Here is an 18,643-nt window from a genome sequence, read left to right as displayed (position 1 = left end):
CGTGAGCGGGTCACGAGATGCTGAGCAACTCTCTTTGCCGCGAGACAAACAATCGGTCATCTCACTTTTGACACATTCTCTTCCCTAAAGTCAGAAAAAATAATATTATCGCCTGTCGACGAGTTGTGCTTGCCGCTATTTATAATCATCAGTTCAATGTATTTTTAGAATATTGGCCATTTTTCGTCCGAATTTGTCCTTTTTTTTTTGTTAATTTGCTGTTTTGACCGACTGAACCCAAAACATTGGCCTCAAACGTTGGGGTTTTTACAGCGTTTTCTGAATTTTGATGAGATGATAGTAGATGTTTGTCGACTGAACTTTTCTGCCCAAAAATAACCGCGAGACAATCGACGAGAATAAACAACGGTGAAACAAACGAATGTAACACACGAAAAGCTTCTTTTATAGTTATTAAAACGATGCCATTTTTTGTGGGGGTCGGCATAATAATAAGGAGACGACGTTTTGGTTGAGAGGGACAACAATTGCATTACGAGCTTTTACAGCAAACATAACTCACGCAACAGACACAACTGTTGAAATGGCAGCATACATAAAGTGAAGAAGAGGGGCGTTCCATCGGTGCGGTTATTGTCGTTGGGTGGTGTGTCGTGTCTGAGTGGCTCTCGTCATTTTCTAGAAATATACGGAAAGGAAATACGGACATTTCACAACGAAAAGACGTATATCTTTTTTCTTTCACGCCAGCAGACACGCAGCCGCTTGTAGCGTGACGCAAAGAGCCAAGAAATAAGCGCAACATGGTGCGTGAGTGTCGACTACAATATCCATTTTTTTTTACTTGTTTACATCATCCGTGATGCCCAGCAAGAGTCCAACATGTCTAAGAATTAGTGCTTTCATATATTATAAGAGGGAATTGTTATACTGCTGAAGCGAATTAACATCAAATAGAAATTGTTATTTTAATAGCCCGGGAAAAACCAAATATGCGCACGCCTTCTAGGCTATTTCGTAGAGAGGTGCAGCAGGGGATGATGATTTCGACGCTGGCGATGGCGGATGTGGCGGCCAGTAACACTGGCGGCGTCCAGTTGATGTCTGGATCCAACAGGAATGCCTTTTCCGGCTACGGCCCGCCGACGTTAACGGATAATGAAAAGACATGGGACACGACGTCCTAGCGACCGAGGTCGGACAAGGTGTGAAATCGCACAATTTTCCTGTCGAAACAAACAAACAACGAAATATAAAAAACCCACAATTCATAAATCTACCGATAATTAAAAAGTTGTTTTCGAAAAATAATTAAATTTGCCCTATATTTAAAATAAAAGAAAGAAAGGGCCGAACAGAAAGGATGTCAGATGTTTCATTTCACGTACCTGGTGGCTCATTAATTCTTGTTTTTTTCTTATGCGGTTTCTGTGGACATTGAACGAAACGACCGCACTTAATTCGCCGTTAAAAAATTGAGAAAACCCCTCGTCACGAAATTGCGCATCGAACCGCGGCAACAGACCGCATATCAGACATTAGCCAAAGTCAATTTGATTTATGCAATCGGCGCTTGTGTCTTTCGCACACACCCAAAACTTGCGCCGCCGCTCATTGGCGGCGCTGTGAAACACTTTTTCACCAAGTTTTCCCACACGCAATCAGCGCCTCGCGGAAAGAATATAAATATGTGTTTCACCAGCAACTCGGCTCTTCCACCTAACTATTACGTATTACATATATACCATTGTATACAGCAGAAGCTACTGTTTGCCGCCTTGATTAACGATAAGTGCCTTTTACTATCCCAGCCCCCCTAGTTATTAAAGGAACTAACCTTCCGAGGGAAATAAAGACGTTAAATAATTCACGCACGCTCTTTATTTTTGACATTCCCACCGGAGAACGTTATAATGCAGGTAGCAGCTATTTCTCTTACCGTCTGGCGAATTAATATTTCAGTTTTTACTTAATAATTCCTAGGAAATCTATATTATGTCCTTATTTTCATTGCTCGACGAGGGGGGGCAAACTATTTCAATGTTCAGATCGTCAAATCATTTGTTCTTAAATCGAATTAAAACACTACTTTATCGACATTTTACAGGATGGAGTTCAAAATTTCTTCAATATCGAACCGTTAACATTTATGTTCCTTTACTTGACTACCTATTAACCGCTGTTATGTATTGTTGTGACTTGTGAGAGAAAAAGAATAATCGGAAATGACCAATGAATGGACATTTTCCTCAGCACAAGAAAATCCCGTTGATTGTGGATGTCGAACCCCCTCCCGGCACAGCGCACAGTTGCCTACCGAACAGTTTCAACTCGACGAATTTTTTTTTCACACTTTTTATTGTTCATCCTCTCACGATTTTTTGTTTTTTCCTTTTTCCGCTTTGTAAATCGACCAGATATAGATAATAAGATAAGAAGAGTTATTTTCTAAACGCAATAAAACCGAGACCTTGGAAATTGGGCGGACAGAAGCAGGTGAAGTATCCGGGAGCCGCGTGAGAGTTGTCGACGCAGCGGCCGCCGTTTTTGCACGGATTGGAAGCGCAGTAAGTGCACATTAGTCCCGCAGCTCCTCTGCTGGCGCCGATTGTTTTGTTGGCCCGGGTCACGTCGCCCTGGAAACGTACCACCGGAGTGATGAAAGCTGCTGCTGTATAATACACATATAATCGTCGCATAGACTCGAACGGACGCGGTTCACAACACGCACACACACAGAATCAATCCGACAAAACAGTTTGAATGCAGTCGCAAACAATGAATTAATATAGCCTACTCACCGTTTGGTTGGTGGTGGAGACTGTGATGACGATTGTGACGGATCTTGACGTGATTGCTGTTGTTCGATTGGCGCCGATGCTCGCGAAGCCGCGGGGTGAAGCCTAGCGGGCATGTACTTCAACAAGTCACGTCCTAGATTGCCTTTGACTTGTCGGTTGACGTGACACGTTCCACCGTTGAGACAATACAAAGTGGGACAGTACGGCGTCTCGCAGTGAATACCTTTTTCAAATCATGCAATGGGAAAAAGTTATTTCTTTCATCTCTCTAATCGTCACGACGACGATTGTCAACAGGTTATATCCATGATCGACTTCAATGCTGCGGAATAATAATGACCAAGTAACTTTGGTTCCGACTCGGCACGAACATTTGAAACTGCTGACGATCCGGTTATTATCGGCGTAGCGCGTCGACCGGAAACAAGTGCCTCCGGCCAGACAACGATTAGGAGAACACGGATCTTCGTCGTCGTCGACGATGCCCGCCGTGTCGTTGATTGCTGGCGACGTGAAAGAATTTCGGGAAACGGCCAAGCGTCCGGTTGCCAGCTGGTACGGCTGCTGATGTGAAACCGGATGCTGGTGATGTCTCCGATTTTTGTACTTGCTGCTGCTGGTGAATTTATCATTGTGATTGGGGCTCGTTTGAGTGTGAGCGGCTGCAATTTTGCCCAGTTTCCCGGAAGCAGAAGAAGAAAGTTGCCGAGTCTGGATGGTGCTGGACGATGACTTGCGGTTTGGCAGCTTTTTCAGGGCCACGATGGATGCATGATCAGGCCGACTGGGGTGACACCGAGAGTTGTAATGCTCAGATGACTTGACGGTTACAGACGGGCGATTCGGACATGGCCGGCATTCCGTCTGTCCAGCTCGATCTTGATAGGTTCGCTCTGGACACAACTGACAGACGCCTTTCTGCTGGAAAGTGTTTGGTGGACATTTTTCTGCATCGATCAAAGATGAGAGAGAGAAAGTTAGTCGATCGGCTTATTTTTTTAGAAACTGATGTGTGGTGGAACGTTACGGCAGTTGTTGGTGGATGCGTTGACGACGTAAAACGGTAGAGGGCAAATCAAATCGAGTTTGACCGTGGCCAGCTGAAAAGTATGGTGCGCCGTTTGAAGCAGCGAAATAGACACTTTTTTCTATCCCTTGTCTGCTACAGTCGTCTGCATAGCAACATTGCCAGATATTCTTTTGCGACTATCTTTTTTAAATCAATGGCATTTCGCATTTGCCACATTAAATTTTAAAATAAATCATCTACAATTAATTACAACTATTCTTTCGTACATTTTACCTTTTTTAATTAATTATTTAATTGTACAACCGGGCCCATTCAGCTGACTGGCAGCCACCTGTCAGAAAATAGCGCTGGAAAATAGCTAGGTGCTGGGTTGAGGTTGAGATTGAGTTGCTGGGTTGAGGTGCTAAATATGGCACTAAAAACGTGCCATAAAAAACGTGCCATACAAATCGCCTCCCATGATTACGTTCACAGACTTGTCGGTTCTACTCAGTTCGTGAAAACTGATGTCCAGTTGATTTATTCGCTCATCAGCGTGCTCCCCTGTACTCTCCATGTGAGTATTAAGAAGTTTTAGCTTCAGGGGGCCCATATGCGCCTTTAAACGATAAAGGACATAAGTAATTTATCTTTTAATTGGGCATTAATTCAAGCTCACCTCCACTTTAAGAAGATTACGACCCATGGTCGTTGCAGGGAAATCAATGATTTCGTGGGAATCATAGTGTATCGTGAACATATTCAACATCGTAACAGTGAAGTATCTATAACAACAAAATTACAGAAAGCCCATTTTTTTTAAGTGTGCATTATAGATAGTTACCCATCTACATTCCCTGGAATAAATTTGAACTGTGGAAGATTATTTTCCAAATAATCCAATGTTTTCGGTATAACTTCCTATAATTTAATTTGAAATCCGTCGTCCGTTAATTATTTGCTTAAAACGTTTAAGCTTAACAAGTACGACTATTCACCTGAAGAAACACAACGTCAGGGTTGTGAGTCTGTATAATCTTTACCACAGACTTTGTTCTCATTTTCAAATTACGGTCATCAAGCCCGTCGATGTTCCATGAAATCATACGGAATTCGGAAGGTGGTTTTGTTGTGGCTGTATCGAGCAATTTTGCGACGTCTTCAGATTTAGCTAATTGACTAGCAACATCTTTACTGTATCCACAATGAAATGGGGAGATTAAGTATTTCTTAAATTTTTTTAAAATCTTATTTAGTGTGTTAACTTTATATTCAAAATAATCTGTGGTTCATCTCCATCTGTAAGAACAGAAATTCCTCCAGATTTTTTTGCTCCAAAATAAGCATCCAGTGATCTCTGCACATAAATGAATCAATAATGAATAAGGTACATTATTTTTTAGATAAATTAAATGACCAATTAAACTTACTTGTAAATCCCAGTCCCTGTCCTGTAAGTAGAACTGTGCACATGCCTAATTTAAGAAAAGCATAACTTTGAATTAGTGAAATTCAAATTTATAAAAATATGTTGGCCCATGTCTTTACTGTATCTGTGCCTGTAATTTCTGCAAACTTGGTTACTAAATCAGTAGCCTCTTTAGCACTAGGGGCATAACCATCTTCATTCATAGTGGATCTAAGAAGAATCAAAAAGTCACATTCATTGTCACATCAAAATGTTCCATCGATTGAAATGGTAATTTTCAAATATACTGCTCATTTTCACTTGGAAATCATGCGAAGAAATTCATTAATCTAGTTTTAATGCAATTGGTTAATAAAAGTTAAAATTTCTTTTTCTGCAGAGTTATCACCTGTAGAAAAACCTTGACTGATGACTATAAAATGAAGAAATTGCTGTAGTAGATAAGCTTCATCCACGCTGGATGAAAACATAATCTTTTTGCTAGAACAATTGTTATTTTTAAAAAAATTACGTACAATGGTCGGTGCTTCGCCATCTCTGTCGAACTAGAGTCGAACTAAGGACTAGCAATAATCTCTTATCCGTCTCAACTACCGAAGCATGATATTGTTTTCATGTCGGTATCTGCCTCACCAGCGCCACCTGGCAGAAAGGGCTGCACCTTTTTTCACATACTTAAGATTCGAACTCGGAACCATCGGGTGCTTTGGATTCTAATCTGATCCGTTATCTGATTCACCCACCGATCCATTGATAATTGTTATAATTTAAACTGACATAATATTTGTGACATGTGACATCTAGTTTTAGCACTAATAATAGAACAAATGTAAATGAGGAGGAAATAGATATAGTGAACGTTTTTCTTCTAATCAGTGTCAATTTTTTAGATATTCTTTCATTGGAAGATAAGAGAAAAACTCAATTGCATTATTTTTAGTTAAAAAAATATATATTTCTTGTCCAGGATCCAGTCCTGATCCTCAGCTATGTCCTGTTTTTCTCGTGTTTACTGCAAATAAAATAAGTTAATCGTAAAAGGGATTATTGTGATAAGCACTTGAATATTAACAATTTACCATTTCACTGAGAGAATATTTGTCGTCATCAGCAAAATAACGAACTCGTTGACCACTTTGATGAGTCTCCGCCTTAAGTTTCTGCCCTTTTCCTTTACTTCCTTGGGGGGAACTTTCGCCGTAACGAGGAGTAGCCAATGGATGTTGACCACCCTTGGCATCTGTCTTTGTCAAAACAATGGCATGCTCTCTACTTCCTGCTGCAAAAATTTAAGTATTTCTTAAATTTTTTTTATATCACACATCACACACCTATATCACACAACCACGTTTGCCGCCCCAGTCTACTACACCGCGGAATCTATGTATTACTCTGCTGCAAACTACTAAGATGCTCCTGCTGTTTACTGCACCACCCATGCCCTGTTAGTTTTACACTACAACTTACGCTGCCCCCAGCTACTAGACTGAGGCTTCCACCTTATCACTACATACGCTTGTCCGACCTACTACTAAGCCTACTACACCGGGGCTCTGAAGAACTACGTCTACCATGCCCCGAGTCACTACATTACTAAGGCATTCCCCAACTCACTACAAGGACATATTATTAGAGCTGAAATTTCTATTTTATTTAATTATGTTTAAGAGGAGCGGTTTTATCTTAATGGTTACTAGTCACTGGGAATCGATTGTTGATCTGTTATGAGAAAATTAATATTTTTAATGCGGGTAACTGTTTTGATAAGACTTTTATTAAAAATAGATGCCGTCATGCCGAGATAGATGCCAAGATTTCATGCCAAGAAATCTTATCTTTTTTATGTAAATGTCCATATTGTTGATGTCGAAAAGCCACAATTGATAAACAGTTGGAAATACCCCCCCCCCCCCCCCAATTCAATCTCAGTGATCAAAATTCAAATATGTCTAACACTTATCTATGATATGATAAGAAATAAATAGAGATAACTGCTGAAGTCGATTACATGTATTTCAAAAAAGTGTTTGGGTTTCGGTAGAGAGTAAAATTACCTTTTTTTTTTGTTGCTTTAAATAAATGAATCTTTTTTTTTTGCAATCCAGAAGCGACTAGGACACAGACAAGGGAGAATCCAAAAGTAAGTCACAACAGTTTGGTGTGTTATTATAGAGATGAAGAACATTAGATGGAGGAAAGTGAAATGCCAAAAATGCTATTTTTTAGTAGACGTTAAGGGCAATTTTTTTAAATACGAAAAAAGAGTGACGTCCCTCGAAATAGAAGAAAACCAGACACATCTCTCGTCCATTCTGCGATTGAATGGTATTTTTTTTTAATAAATCTTTTTTTTTTCACTTCATATTTGGGAGCACCTGCTGCCTGTTAGTTTCTTGTGATGTTTATAAAGCTGCCCACTTGAAAAAGATTGTTTACAAGAAGAAAGTAGAGATTTGGAAACAACTTGATTGCTCTTGAAATACCAAAACCCAATCGGAAATTCAAAGCTACCTCGTGTGATACATGTGACCCAGGTATTTCAGCAAATAATATTGTGGGGGGGGGAAAAAACTTTTTGTCGAGGATTATTCCGTTCAGAGGGAGAAGAAGAAAGAAAGAAAAGAAACAATAATTTGATAGCTCTATAGCAAAATATAATTCAATCTACTTATATTTTTTTAGAGAAACGGATGCTGCTCTAGTATATCCCACCCTCTCGAAAAATCAAGTGCCATTTTACGGTTTTTATTTTAAATCCCGCCCAAATTTACGTGCCCAATAGGAAATAATTGCCAATGATTTTTGTTTTCTTCACTTTAAATCGGACGAATAATAATAATTAAAAAAAAAATCATTCTCAAGGCTGTCCGTATGCAATCGCAGACAAGTCGTTCCACTTGATCGTTATTCATTATGTACTAAACTGGTTGAAACCAGTTCCGACTGGGTGTGTTCAATATCATCGGGTTCTACGCAACTCTTTTCTTTTTCTTCTTCAAAATAGACGAGAAACTGGTTTAGAGTTTCACTTTTTTTGCTTTTTTTTTACATATAGTTTCAAAGAGTCTGCCTATCCCCGATTGTTTTGATTGAAGCTCTAATAGCTTCGGGTACGTTAATAATAATAATGCCAATGAAAATATCTTTCGTTCGCCTACTTTTTAGACGAAAGCGCAAACAAAGCTGCAAAGTTTCTACTCAATAGAGTATCCAACTGTCATTCCCTCCCACCCCACCCCACCCCGTTAAACAAGAAAAAAAGGGAAACAAAATATAACAAATTCCGTCGAATCCTTTGTGGTGTTGTTGTTGATGTTGTCTGTAGCTGAAGAATTCTTCAGCTGCTGGGGCAATCCCGCGTAAATTAGTTTTTGTCCTAGAACAGCCGGAAGCGTTTCTTGATTTCATTGCGCTTCCAGGGCGGGATGCGGTAGAAGTCGGAGCGCGTCATCTGGAAAATGGCTTCAAATTCCGTGTCCGACAAGTGACGCTGTCAAAGGAAATGAGAAAAAGATGTTGGGAACTTAATGAGCGGAGGCAGACGCGAAAGATGTGGAAGAAGAATGCGGATGTATTACCTCCAACTGACAGCGGTCGACGTCGACCGGAAGTCTGTAGTTGGTTGTGAAGAGCAAATGAGCTGGATAGATTTTCGGTGGCTCGTTGGATAGGGCTTGCTGGGCGGCTAAAGCGGCGGCCGACATGTTGGGCAGCGAGCGCCGCAGATGAGTGTGGGCGCGGAAGGGAGCCGATTGAGGCGGAAGAGCGTGACTGCTAGTGGTCGTGACGGGCATCAACATGGGCCGGAAGCCCTGTTGCGAGTGCGGACGCGGCGTGTTGGAAGAGACTCCACCGCCACCTAAATGGCTGCTGTACGTGTTGCTACTCCGCAGGTCAGGTGCTAAGGCTCGGCGGTCAGATTCCGTCAACGAAACGGCTGAAACTGCAATTTTCCACACAAGACAAAATTAAAATAGTGAAATTATTAGTTCATAACTTTAGTTTGACTTACTGTCGGATTTGTTTGATCCGAAATCCGTGTGTTGTGACTGTTCAGCAAGTCCTCCTCCCAACGCGTAATCTCCCTTCACGTTCCAATACAGATGGATGAATGAATGAATGAATGAATGAGTGATTGAATAAACTGATTTGTGGAAGTTACGCTTCAGGGTAACAATAAGGTTCATTCCTTATTATTATTGGACGACCAAACCCGATTGAAAAATTGTGAATCGATTTTTCACACCTACCGTGAATGTGTGGGAGCGAGTTGTGGGAGCGAATCCGTATCCGGGTTTTGGAACGTAGCGTAATGCGCTCACCACTAAATTGTCCATCCGTGAAGAGGGACACACAAGCCACAGAGAAAGGTTTTATAAAAGGGAATCAAAAGCAAATAGGAAAGTCAGAAGAATTTAGTCAGACAAGAGAAAAGAGTTGAGAATATTAGTCTAAGACATCTTTTCTTTTCAATAGTACGCCGTCCTAAAACCACTAGAAATAAATAGGTAGACATCACATGCTGCGCAGAAATAAAAAGGAAAACGTTGAGCGGGAAATTCAAAAATTGAAAAGGGAGAAAGAAAAGTTGGCAAAGCAAACAGCAATGTAAAACAAGCGGGCATATAAAACGTTTCACAATACCTCGGATACAATGGCTGGCCAAACTGGCTTCTGAAAACGTCCCGTAATCAAATAGAAAAGAGTAAGAGAAATTTGAATTTACCAAATAATCTCCGCCATTTTGACGACCGTTGACGGGCAATGTTGACGACTTCAATGTGTAGCCAGGCCGGGGTGGGCTGCGGGATGATGACACGACTATTTCGTTTTGTTGGTTTAAAAAGAAATAAAAAAAAAAATGTTTGCCATGGCAAATGGAACAAAAATGAAAATAAAAAATAAATCAAAATGGAAACAAACAACTAAAACAAACACAGCCACCACTCCACACACACACACACACACTTGACGAACATCACAAAAGACTGGAAGAAAAAGGGCGTATTTTAAAGCAATTCAAATCCGCCTTGAACGGCCAACAAGAGGAATTGCCGGACAGTCACACAACAAGCAAATAAAAATAAAAGAAGCGGACAAGGTGGGACACGGATAGAATCAAAGGACATCATTCCAAAGTTACGAAAAACAAAATCAAAAAGTTTTGTGACTTTATTTCGATTGACTAAGGGGGAATAAATACCGTTGTAGGTAGGCAGAGTGCCGATGGATCGACCGAGAGACGAGCGATGGGTGGATTGCCTGTCCAGCTCGGGTTCCTCGTAATCGAAAGGTCGCGGGTGATCCTTGAAACGTGAAGGCGATGCGTTGATTGGACTCTCGTAGCGCAAACGCAACGGCGGCTCCTGTTAAAATAATTTCAAATCAAATCGAACCGAAATTGAAATTGAAAGAAAATTTATTTTACCTTGTTTGCGGAAGGAGTTCGTGAAGCGTTGCGTGGATCCAAATGGCTCATTTTCCACTGTCTGAATTTCTCACGTTCCTTCAGGTTGTGCAAAAAGACTTTGCCGATCCCCGTGGCGATTTTGGACAATTCCGCTTCGCTTTTCTAATACGAATCAAATGGTTTAATTGAAACTGATGAAATGAAAATGAACTGATCATTGTCATACTTTGATCTTGGGATCGTCGGGCGTGTGTTCATCATTTTCCCCGTCGACGACGTCTCTGCGTTCGTATTTGCGGTCGTCATAGTCGTTGACATCGGAAACCGAAATCCTTTTCGAGGATTCAGACCAGCGACGACGACGCTCCGGATCCGTGTATGGATAAGGCGGGGCCGGAAAGTCGTCACGCTCAATACGTGGTGGGTCACCCGGTCTTGGCCTGTGATGTGACATGCACAAATGAGATCTCAAAAGTTTTGAGCCAGGTAAATCAAATCGAAATTCAAACTCACCGGTCAGCGTTGGGGAAGTGAGCCAACTCGATGGGTTCTTCGTTATTCATGTGAGGAGATTTCGGTCGGGGAGTCTCCCTTTCCATTTGGTCCAGTAGCGCCTTCATGCCCGGTTTATTGTGGTTCAACCTGTACGGCAGACTGCTTCTCTTATTGCTCAGACCGCCAACTAGAAATCACCCAGGAAAAAAATCAATAATTAAAAGGTGGGAGACAAGAAATGTCAAGAAAACTTTACTTTGAGGCCGGTGGAAATGTGGCGATTTCGGTGGCCGGTCGTAAGGATCGATTGGTTTCCGCAAGTAGCCCATGGTAGGCTCTTCCGTCAAGTAACTGTAAGTGTACAAGCGAGTGATGTCTTCAGGTGGTGCTGGACTCCTCTTGCCGTAATCGCGCAGGATCAGTCCAGGACTTAATGTTCGGGCTGAAGAGAGCTAAAAAACACAATTACGCCAAAAGAAATTGAAGGGAAAAATGGTAATTAGTTTAAATTAATCATGTTGTTCGTGCTAGGAAAACGGCCATAATTGTTTTTTTGTCTTGTGGTTATAATCAAAAGAAAAAGACTAAGAGAGAGAGAGAGAGAGAGGAACTGAGTAGGGAAATTTAACCTTTTTATGCATGCTACCATAGGGACTGGGACAAACGGAACCATTGACACTAGGGGTCCTGGATCTCATGGAAAACTAAAAGAAAAAAATGAAATAATAATGAAAAAAAAAAATTGCAAACAAAACATAACCGAAAAAAATCGTCATGTTCACAAATGCCGGGATATTGTTTTTTAAAATGTTTAAAAAAAATTAAAATAAAATAAGCGTTAATTGTTTTTTTGTGTATGGGATGGGATGTGAAATGTACTTGAAATTCGCTTCCGGCCGTGGAACTGAAACGGTCGTCTTTATCGTCATGTCCTTGGCTTTGATTAGCTCCGTTCAAATACAGTGTGATGTTTCCGTTGGTGTTTTGGCCAGGGCCTGGCCCACATCTCGGATGCCAAATGGCCGATCCCTGTAAAAAAAAAAAAATTTCGTTCATTTCCCGTCTGAATCCAATAATTTCATTCGAAATGTACCTGGAGAAACATTTCCTCCCCATCGCCGAAAGGATCGCCGCATTTCGAACAACGGGCACAGGTCGGATGAAAGTGATGGTTATCTCCGGCCTACATTTTTTCAAAACATGTCAGTTGATGTGAAAGGCCTCTTCCGACTGTGATGGTTATCTCAAGACGCGTGACTAAAAAAATTGAGATGTTACCTGAAGGACTTTGCCGGCGATAAAGCGCTCGCAGTGGTCGCATTTGACGCCAAACTGACGCTGATAATCTTTCTCGCAGTACGGGAGTCCATCCCTGGGTGATATCAAACAAAAAACACGTTTGTTACAAAAGGGCCGTCAGAGAGAAATCACTCGTCTTATTAGACAATAAGGGGGCCAGAAAAAGTGGCGGTTGTGATGATGATAAATGGCCACCACACATACTTTCCCATGTACTCTCCGTGCAAGAGGGTGTTGCAAGTAACACACTTGAAACACCAGACGTGCCACTGCGAGTCGAGCGCAATCAGGGCCTGGCCTTCAACGATTTCCTTGGAGCAGCCGGTGCATTCTAGAAAAAGAAAATTTTGACATCCAGCGGAACCATTTATAATTAATCGTATTTTTTCGCGTCCAGCCTTTTTCTTATTTTTTAATAAACTTACGCGTGGTTGATGATGGCGTGTTGGCGCCACCATTCGAAGCTGGCGAACTGGGCGTCGGGCTGGATCGGGCGGGTTTCATTGGCGGCGATGGTGTGGCCGTCATGACGGGAATCTGGACACATTTCGGACACAGCACTTCTTTGCCTGTAAAGGTCACTCGTTCCCCGGACGGGAACGGTTGCCTGTGTAAGACAACACCAGGAAAATCAAAGAATCAAGATGGCGTTAGTTCAAAGATGATTCATTCAAAAACTCTTGAGATTATTGACATTTCAAAAAAAGCTTTCAAATCAAAAACAGAATTCTTTCTCTGCCTCTTTCGTCCTTGTTATCAGGAGAACCAGCAGCGACCCACTTGAATTTTCATCGCACATAATAGCTTCCATAGCCTTTTGATATTCTATTGAAAAATTCAGAACAAACAAATCTTATTTATCTAGGTTTTCATCCCATTTTCCAGGGCCCCCGCGTGAATCGATTCGGTCCATATTCCTCCCCTCCCCCTTTAAAAAAAAAAAACTTGAAAGAATGAAAAAAAAAAAACTAGGGGAAGCCATAAAACGTCACAAACAAAAAACAACCCGCGTGAAATCTTTTCCAGTCGATCGATTTCACCGATTGCATATTATTTTTACTACGACACGTAAAGATAGTTTTAAAAACAAAAAAGAAGAAGCAGTTGGCGATTTTTCTGGCAGGAGGAAGTCCGCCGAAAGACAATTCGGCACAGTTGACCACTTCCTTTTAACTGCTTCCCTCAAAAATAAAGTAAGTAGAAAACCGCAGCTGAGGCAGCGTCAACAATAACGAAATAATATCCAAATCGATATATAAAAAAGTGTGTTGCGTCCAGTCAAAGACCCCGATGGCATTCAACCGAAGTTGCTTTTGTGGGTTTCCAAAAAAGAAATTTTTGGTTGGGTAACGAATGGAAAGAAGCTAAGAAAAACGGCAATGACCTGCAACGGGCGCAAGTGAAGCAGCTGCTGTGGTACGTCTTCCCCAGAGCGGTGACCACTTCCCCTTCGACGAATCGTCCGCAATGGGAGCACTTGGTGCCGAAGCGATCCTGATAGTCCCGCGTGCAATAATACTCGCCGTCCTTGCAGAAGAATCCACCCTGGGCCAGCGACGTCTGACAGACGCGACATTTGAAGCACGCGATGTGGAAGTACTTGTCCTGGACGCGCAGCACCTCACCCGAGCATTTCTTCTTGCAACTCTGACACTGCGTCTTCCCTGGAAATTTGAATAAAAAATATAAAAGCGTCACATAAAGAATTAATTAGAAAATGCAAAGGCGAAATCGGCAACTGGGGTGAAACGACAAATTCCGTCTCAAATCAACAAATCAACAAATTTTTCGAGCACAGGAGAATCGACAGTTACCCATTTCGATGGTGACCAGCTTCTCCTCGCAAGCTAATAAATCCCAATAGAAGAAAAAGAAAGAGACATGTATAGAAAGAGGTCTCATCACAAGAACCAGATGGTGCAAAAAAAAGTAATAAAAGACAATAACAAACAACTGCCGAGTTTCGGTTGAGTGAAAGGAAAGAAAAAACAGCCCTGGCCATTTGAAGGCATCATTGTCTAATAACGGCAGAAAAGAAGCGGGACTTGATTGGGTCTCTTTTTTTTTCTAGTAGTACCATAAATGATGGGTAATGTTTTGGGTGGTTGAGCTCGCTGGGCCGGTAACGTCGTCGGCCTGACAGGATCGAACGCGACGGATGGCGAGGGAGTCGGTTCGAATTGGATGACAACGCCAGAGTCGGGCGATAAATCTCCCAATCGGATCACGACTAAACGAAGTGGATCATCATCGGCTAACGTGGGCGAACTGTCCAGCGAACTGGGCAAACTGACGCTATCGGTGGTGGGACCGGGACTGTACGTGACCACACGACCGTTGTTGCTGCTGTCTGAGCTGCTGTTGTTGTTGGGTTTGACGAGGGGCAAGAAGAGCGACGGAAGCGACGGTTTCAAAGCCACCTGGACACGACGCTTCAAGCTGAGTTGGCCGCCGTTATTACTTCGTCCACCATGTTCGGAGGCTGGCCTCTGGGCCGTCGGGCTCGGCTCGACCTTCTCTCCTTCCAAATTGGTCCACAGGATCACCATCTTTGTCTCTCTCAAAGACTCTCGCTGAAATTTCTCTCCACCCTTTCAAAAGTAATCCATCGGGGAGCAGAGCAGAGCACTGGAGTCTCACTTTATTACAACTATGCGAGGGTGGCGGGCAGAAATAGATTTTCTTGACGAGTAGTACACACTTTCCCCCCGCACAGGAAAAAGAAAAAAAACCCTTTGACAAAAACAAAATTCCAGGGTGAAATTCTTATTTTTTTTCTTTCTGTAAAAAAGAAAAAAGTAAAATCAAAAATTAGCTCCGGTCACGCAAATGTCGAATTTTCTTCTTTTGTTTTTATTTTTTACCGAATCGGGAATCGACCCTCTCGAATTGATGGTGGCGGGGGGGACCGGCAAACGGCGTCCGCGAACGAACGCAAAGACTCGACTGGACAAGAAACTTTTCCGAGCGTGCAAAGACGATTCCTTTTATAACGTCGCGACGCTACCCACGACGACGTCGTAAGGGTTTTTTCTTCTTTCATTTCACCCTCCCCCCCCCCATTTTTTCCTCCTCCTGGCGCCGGAGTAAAAATGCCTTCCGGGCTTTTTCGGCTGCTCTCCCCCTCCGGCGTCCAAACAAGCATTTTTCTCATGTCTCTTGTGCGAACCATTTTTTTTTACTATACGACGACGGCCATCTATTTACTACACCACACCTTTTTCTTCCCCCTCTCTCTCACTGGATAATCCCTGGATGAAATTTAATGTATCGCCTTTCACCCGGAGTAAGAAATAGAAGGGGGGCTGGCGTCACCCAATGCCTGAATTGTTCATTTCTCTTTAGAAGACACTCCTTGCTATTCAAATGACGACGATATTTGATGTTGTCTCTCTCCTTCAGCTTCGTTCGTGTACGGTGACGTCACGGTGAGAGACTAAACACACACAGCGAACCGGTGAGAACACGATACGACCGTGACGACGCCAGATTCCCCCCCCCCCCCCCCCAAAAAAAAACTGCTGTTACCGTCGGGCCCAATTAGAATGGCGAGAGTTCCTTCGATGTGAATTGAACAAAAAAGGGTGGTGTTAATTCATTCAGTATAGTATAGAGTGTTGTTTATAGATATACAGTGGATTGCGGTCTAGTCGAGAGAGAGAGATATCTTTCGAGTCTGTCCTCCATCTTCTTCTCGACTCGTTTTGACTTTGGCTATATTGGTCGTTTCCAAGGTTAGACTCATTTCCTTATTACATGGACATGAAAATGAGACAAGAAACACATTCCACAAAATAACTCACCCATGGTCGTTGCTGTTGTTGTTGGAAAAGTAAAGGAAGCAGCAAACGGGCGAATAAAATCGTCGGTCGGATGTGAGTGTTTTTCTCCCACACTGGCACCAACCAGACGAAAATTCACTAGTCACAGTTGCACAGATACACACACACACACACAAACAGAATGGGGGAGAGAGAGAGAAAAACCAATGGCGTTTTCGGTAGTGGAGCAAGAGAGTATAGAGAAACGGTTGTGTGTGGTGGTTAGATTGTTGTTTTCACCTCAAGGCGACGCTTTAATTGCAATTTGTCGACCGCAGTGTGTAAGGGGATCGGGCCGAGTGGACGTCAAGTGAACGGGGGCCGAAACTGATCCACAGACGATGGGAACGCAGCAGCACTGAACCGGGAACGCCCTTTAGGTTCGGCCGTCTGTATCGTCAACTCGTCTTCTCACTGGGAAAATGGCACTGGGGCTAGGCAACGAAAAGAGAGAGGGAGAGCAGCGCGCCGCTCTGTGCTCTTCATTTGTTTCAACGTGGCACCATCGCTTGCGTCAGTTCGTCAATCTCCCTGCCAGCAGCTCGTCGAGAAAAACACCGAAAATTCATCATTGCTTTTTTTAAAACCAGGCTCATTTTCTTTTCACCTCGTGACACAACATCTTCCAACCCCAAAAGGCTTGAGGGAAATCCTTGTGAAAAAGAAGAAAAGGGAAACGAAAAAAGAAAAAGGAAATGGCGGTTCCCACGGTAACCGCAATTTACAACCTGTATCGATTGTTTTCCTTGGATTTTTATTGTTTCCCGTCCCGGCACAAAAACCGACACATTATTTTTAACGGAAATTAAAAAAAAAAAATTCTTATCTCAATCGTTCTGAATGGAAGAAAATAGTTTCGGAAATTGTTTTTCGTTCTTTTCGTCGTTTAGCCAAGGACGAATTGTTTAAAAGTGACAACATAGCTTCGCGTACGGGCGCAGAGGCTTAATGATCGAATACTTGCGCCAGTCATTTCGTAGGAATCGATTCATTGCTGCTGGCTCGAGGGCGGTCCCCTTTTCAAACGAGAATAACAGAATTTTGTCGTTAATCATTCCACAACTTCTTTCTTTCACCAACCGTTAGCAGACCGGGTAATTCAATCAACCGCGAAAGATAAGGTTCACCATTTCTTTTTCTTTTGTTTTATGGACTTTCCGGATGATCGGCAGATCGGAAAACAAAAATCCCGGGGAAAACAAATTAGTTGGAAACGCTGGCAGACTTATGTTGTCTGCTGTGTCCTTCCTTTGTCGGAATTTCCGAAAGCGACTCGACTTTAGCAAACGCACGCTCGAATAGAAAACGGAACTGGGTCGTAATTGTTCTTTTTTGGGGGGGGGGGGGGTTGTCACGGCCTGCTAAAATAGAATTGTTTCGCAGTCCAACTGGCGGGGGAAGGAAGGAAAGCGGAAAAAAATAATGTGAAATTCCTTTTGGTAATGTAAATAGTATGCGCACACCGCGCGCAGTAACCCAATAAATGACGTCGACTGCGGTACACCGGATATGTCATTCATTGTCATTTTTTTTTCTAAATCAATTCAACTGTGTGGGTTTCCCTATATCCGGTTCATCGGTGATGGGTTTGAATAATAATGAAAAAACATACATTTTTTTAATAATAAAAAGTAGAGTATCAAAATAAGAAAAGAAGGAGAGCAGTGGAACAAACATATTTGAATAGCCTTCACGGCAGATGTGAGCAGCACGCCATCACATTGTCCAATGTATATAAGAATATTGTTTTGTCCATGTTCGTTTCGTTTCAAGGCAACTCGCCTATGGAGAGAACAATAGTTTCCTTTTTAGATTCATTTAAAAGAAAAGAAAGGCCCTTTCGCTTCGGGTTAGTAGAAACAAGAAAAAAGGAAGAAAAAGAGAATGTGCAAGCGGTTTTCTTGGCGTTCATAATAATGTACCATTTGGCGGAAGTCAGCGTGTGTGTATATAAGAACCCTTTTCTTATATCGGCACACGTTCTTTTACGCAACGACGTCATAATCACTGACTTTTTCCATCCGCCATTTTCAATTCGGGACCGCCACACACACTCGAGAAATTCCTTTTTCCAACGGCACGGAAAACCAGCATCGAAATTATGCCAATCGTGCTGTTTGCCCGCATTGTTTCTCTTAATAACTGACAAATTCCTCATTCCGGTTTACACATGTTATTGCTTCGTTGTATATCCAGAGGGGGGGACCATTTTTATTATTATTAAATAAATAAATAACCCAATAAAAAATTGAATCGTTCGGAATCTCATTATTTCCCAATTCTAATATATTAAGGAATGGTTGGATCTGTTTCGATACGCTGGGATGAGAGCTCATAGCTCATCAATAAAAGATGATATGCTCCCTTTTAGTGGATCTGCACGTTGTTGTATAGCTAATGCGATTACACAATGAATAT

At 42.2% G+C, this 18,643-nt stretch overlaps 3 protein-coding genes across 6 annotated transcripts; all 3 read right to left on the bottom strand.

Moving 5' to 3' along the window:
• Nucleotides 1–773: 773 nt before the first annotated feature.
• LOC124329429 (neurogenic locus notch homolog protein 2-like) lies at nt 774–4,060 on the bottom strand. The gene is made up of 5 exons (XM_046788490.1): nt 4,033–4,060; nt 3,110–3,751; nt 2,761–2,985; nt 2,432–2,608; nt 774–1,187 (listed from the first exon to the last, which is right to left on the bottom strand). The coding sequence occupies exons 1-5, from the start codon at nt 4,058–4,060 to the stop codon at nt 967–969; spliced, it is 1,293 nt and encodes a 430-aa protein (XP_046644446.1). The 3' UTR covers nt 774–966.
• Nucleotides 4,061–4,074: 14 nt separating this feature from the next.
• LOC124329428 (tyrosyl-DNA phosphodiesterase 2-like) lies at nt 4,075–5,403 on the bottom strand. Its single transcript, XM_046788489.1, has 7 exons — nt 5,320–5,403; nt 5,202–5,246; nt 5,037–5,128; nt 4,770–4,965; nt 4,616–4,692; nt 4,451–4,556; nt 4,075–4,390 (listed from the first exon to the last, which is right to left on the bottom strand). The coding sequence occupies exons 1-7, from the start codon at nt 5,401–5,403 to the stop codon at nt 4,208–4,210; spliced, it is 783 nt and encodes a 260-aa protein (XP_046644445.1). The 3' UTR covers nt 4,075–4,207.
• A 1,792-nt stretch (nt 5,404–7,195) lies between these two features.
• Nucleotides 7,196–16,656, bottom strand: LOC124329009 (actin-binding LIM protein 1-like). Of its 4 annotated transcripts, none has more exons than XM_046787909.1 (18): nt 16,208–16,656; nt 14,219–14,251; nt 13,789–14,068; nt 12,830–13,011; nt 12,609–12,735; nt 12,384–12,477; nt 12,199–12,288; nt 11,985–12,134; nt 11,735–11,809; nt 11,362–11,557; nt 11,124–11,292; nt 10,837–11,050; nt 10,629–10,772; nt 10,404–10,566; nt 9,927–10,021; nt 9,213–9,285; nt 8,779–9,143; nt 7,196–8,690 (listed from the first exon to the last, which is right to left on the bottom strand). In XM_046787909.1, the coding sequence occupies exons 1-18, from the start codon at nt 16,209–16,211 to the stop codon at nt 8,577–8,579; spliced, it is 2,568 nt and encodes an 855-aa protein (XP_046643865.1). In that variant the 5' UTR covers nt 16,212–16,656; the 3' UTR covers nt 7,196–8,576. The 4 variants fall into 4 exon arrangements, with proteins under 4 accessions (XP_046643865.1, XP_046643863.1, XP_046643862.1 ...); XM_046787907.1 differs by lacking the exons at nt 9,927–10,021; nt 14,219–14,251; nt 16,208–16,656 and adding exons at nt 9,451–9,524; nt 14,482–15,185; nt 15,269–15,365; XM_046787906.1 differs by lacking the exons at nt 14,219–14,251; nt 16,208–16,656 and adding exons at nt 14,482–15,185; nt 15,269–15,359.
• Between the last annotated feature and the right edge of the window lie 1,987 nt (nt 16,657–18,643).

The sequence above is a fragment of the Daphnia pulicaria genome, chromosome 3 (genome assembly GCF_021234035.1).
Source record: "Daphnia pulicaria isolate SC F1-1A chromosome 3, SC_F0-13Bv2, whole genome shotgun sequence".
Taxonomy (NCBI): domain Eukaryota; kingdom Metazoa; phylum Arthropoda; class Branchiopoda; order Diplostraca; family Daphniidae; genus Daphnia; species Daphnia pulicaria.
The sequence above is the reverse complement of the archived record's forward strand: the minus strand, read 5'-3'. Positions and strand labels throughout refer to the sequence as shown.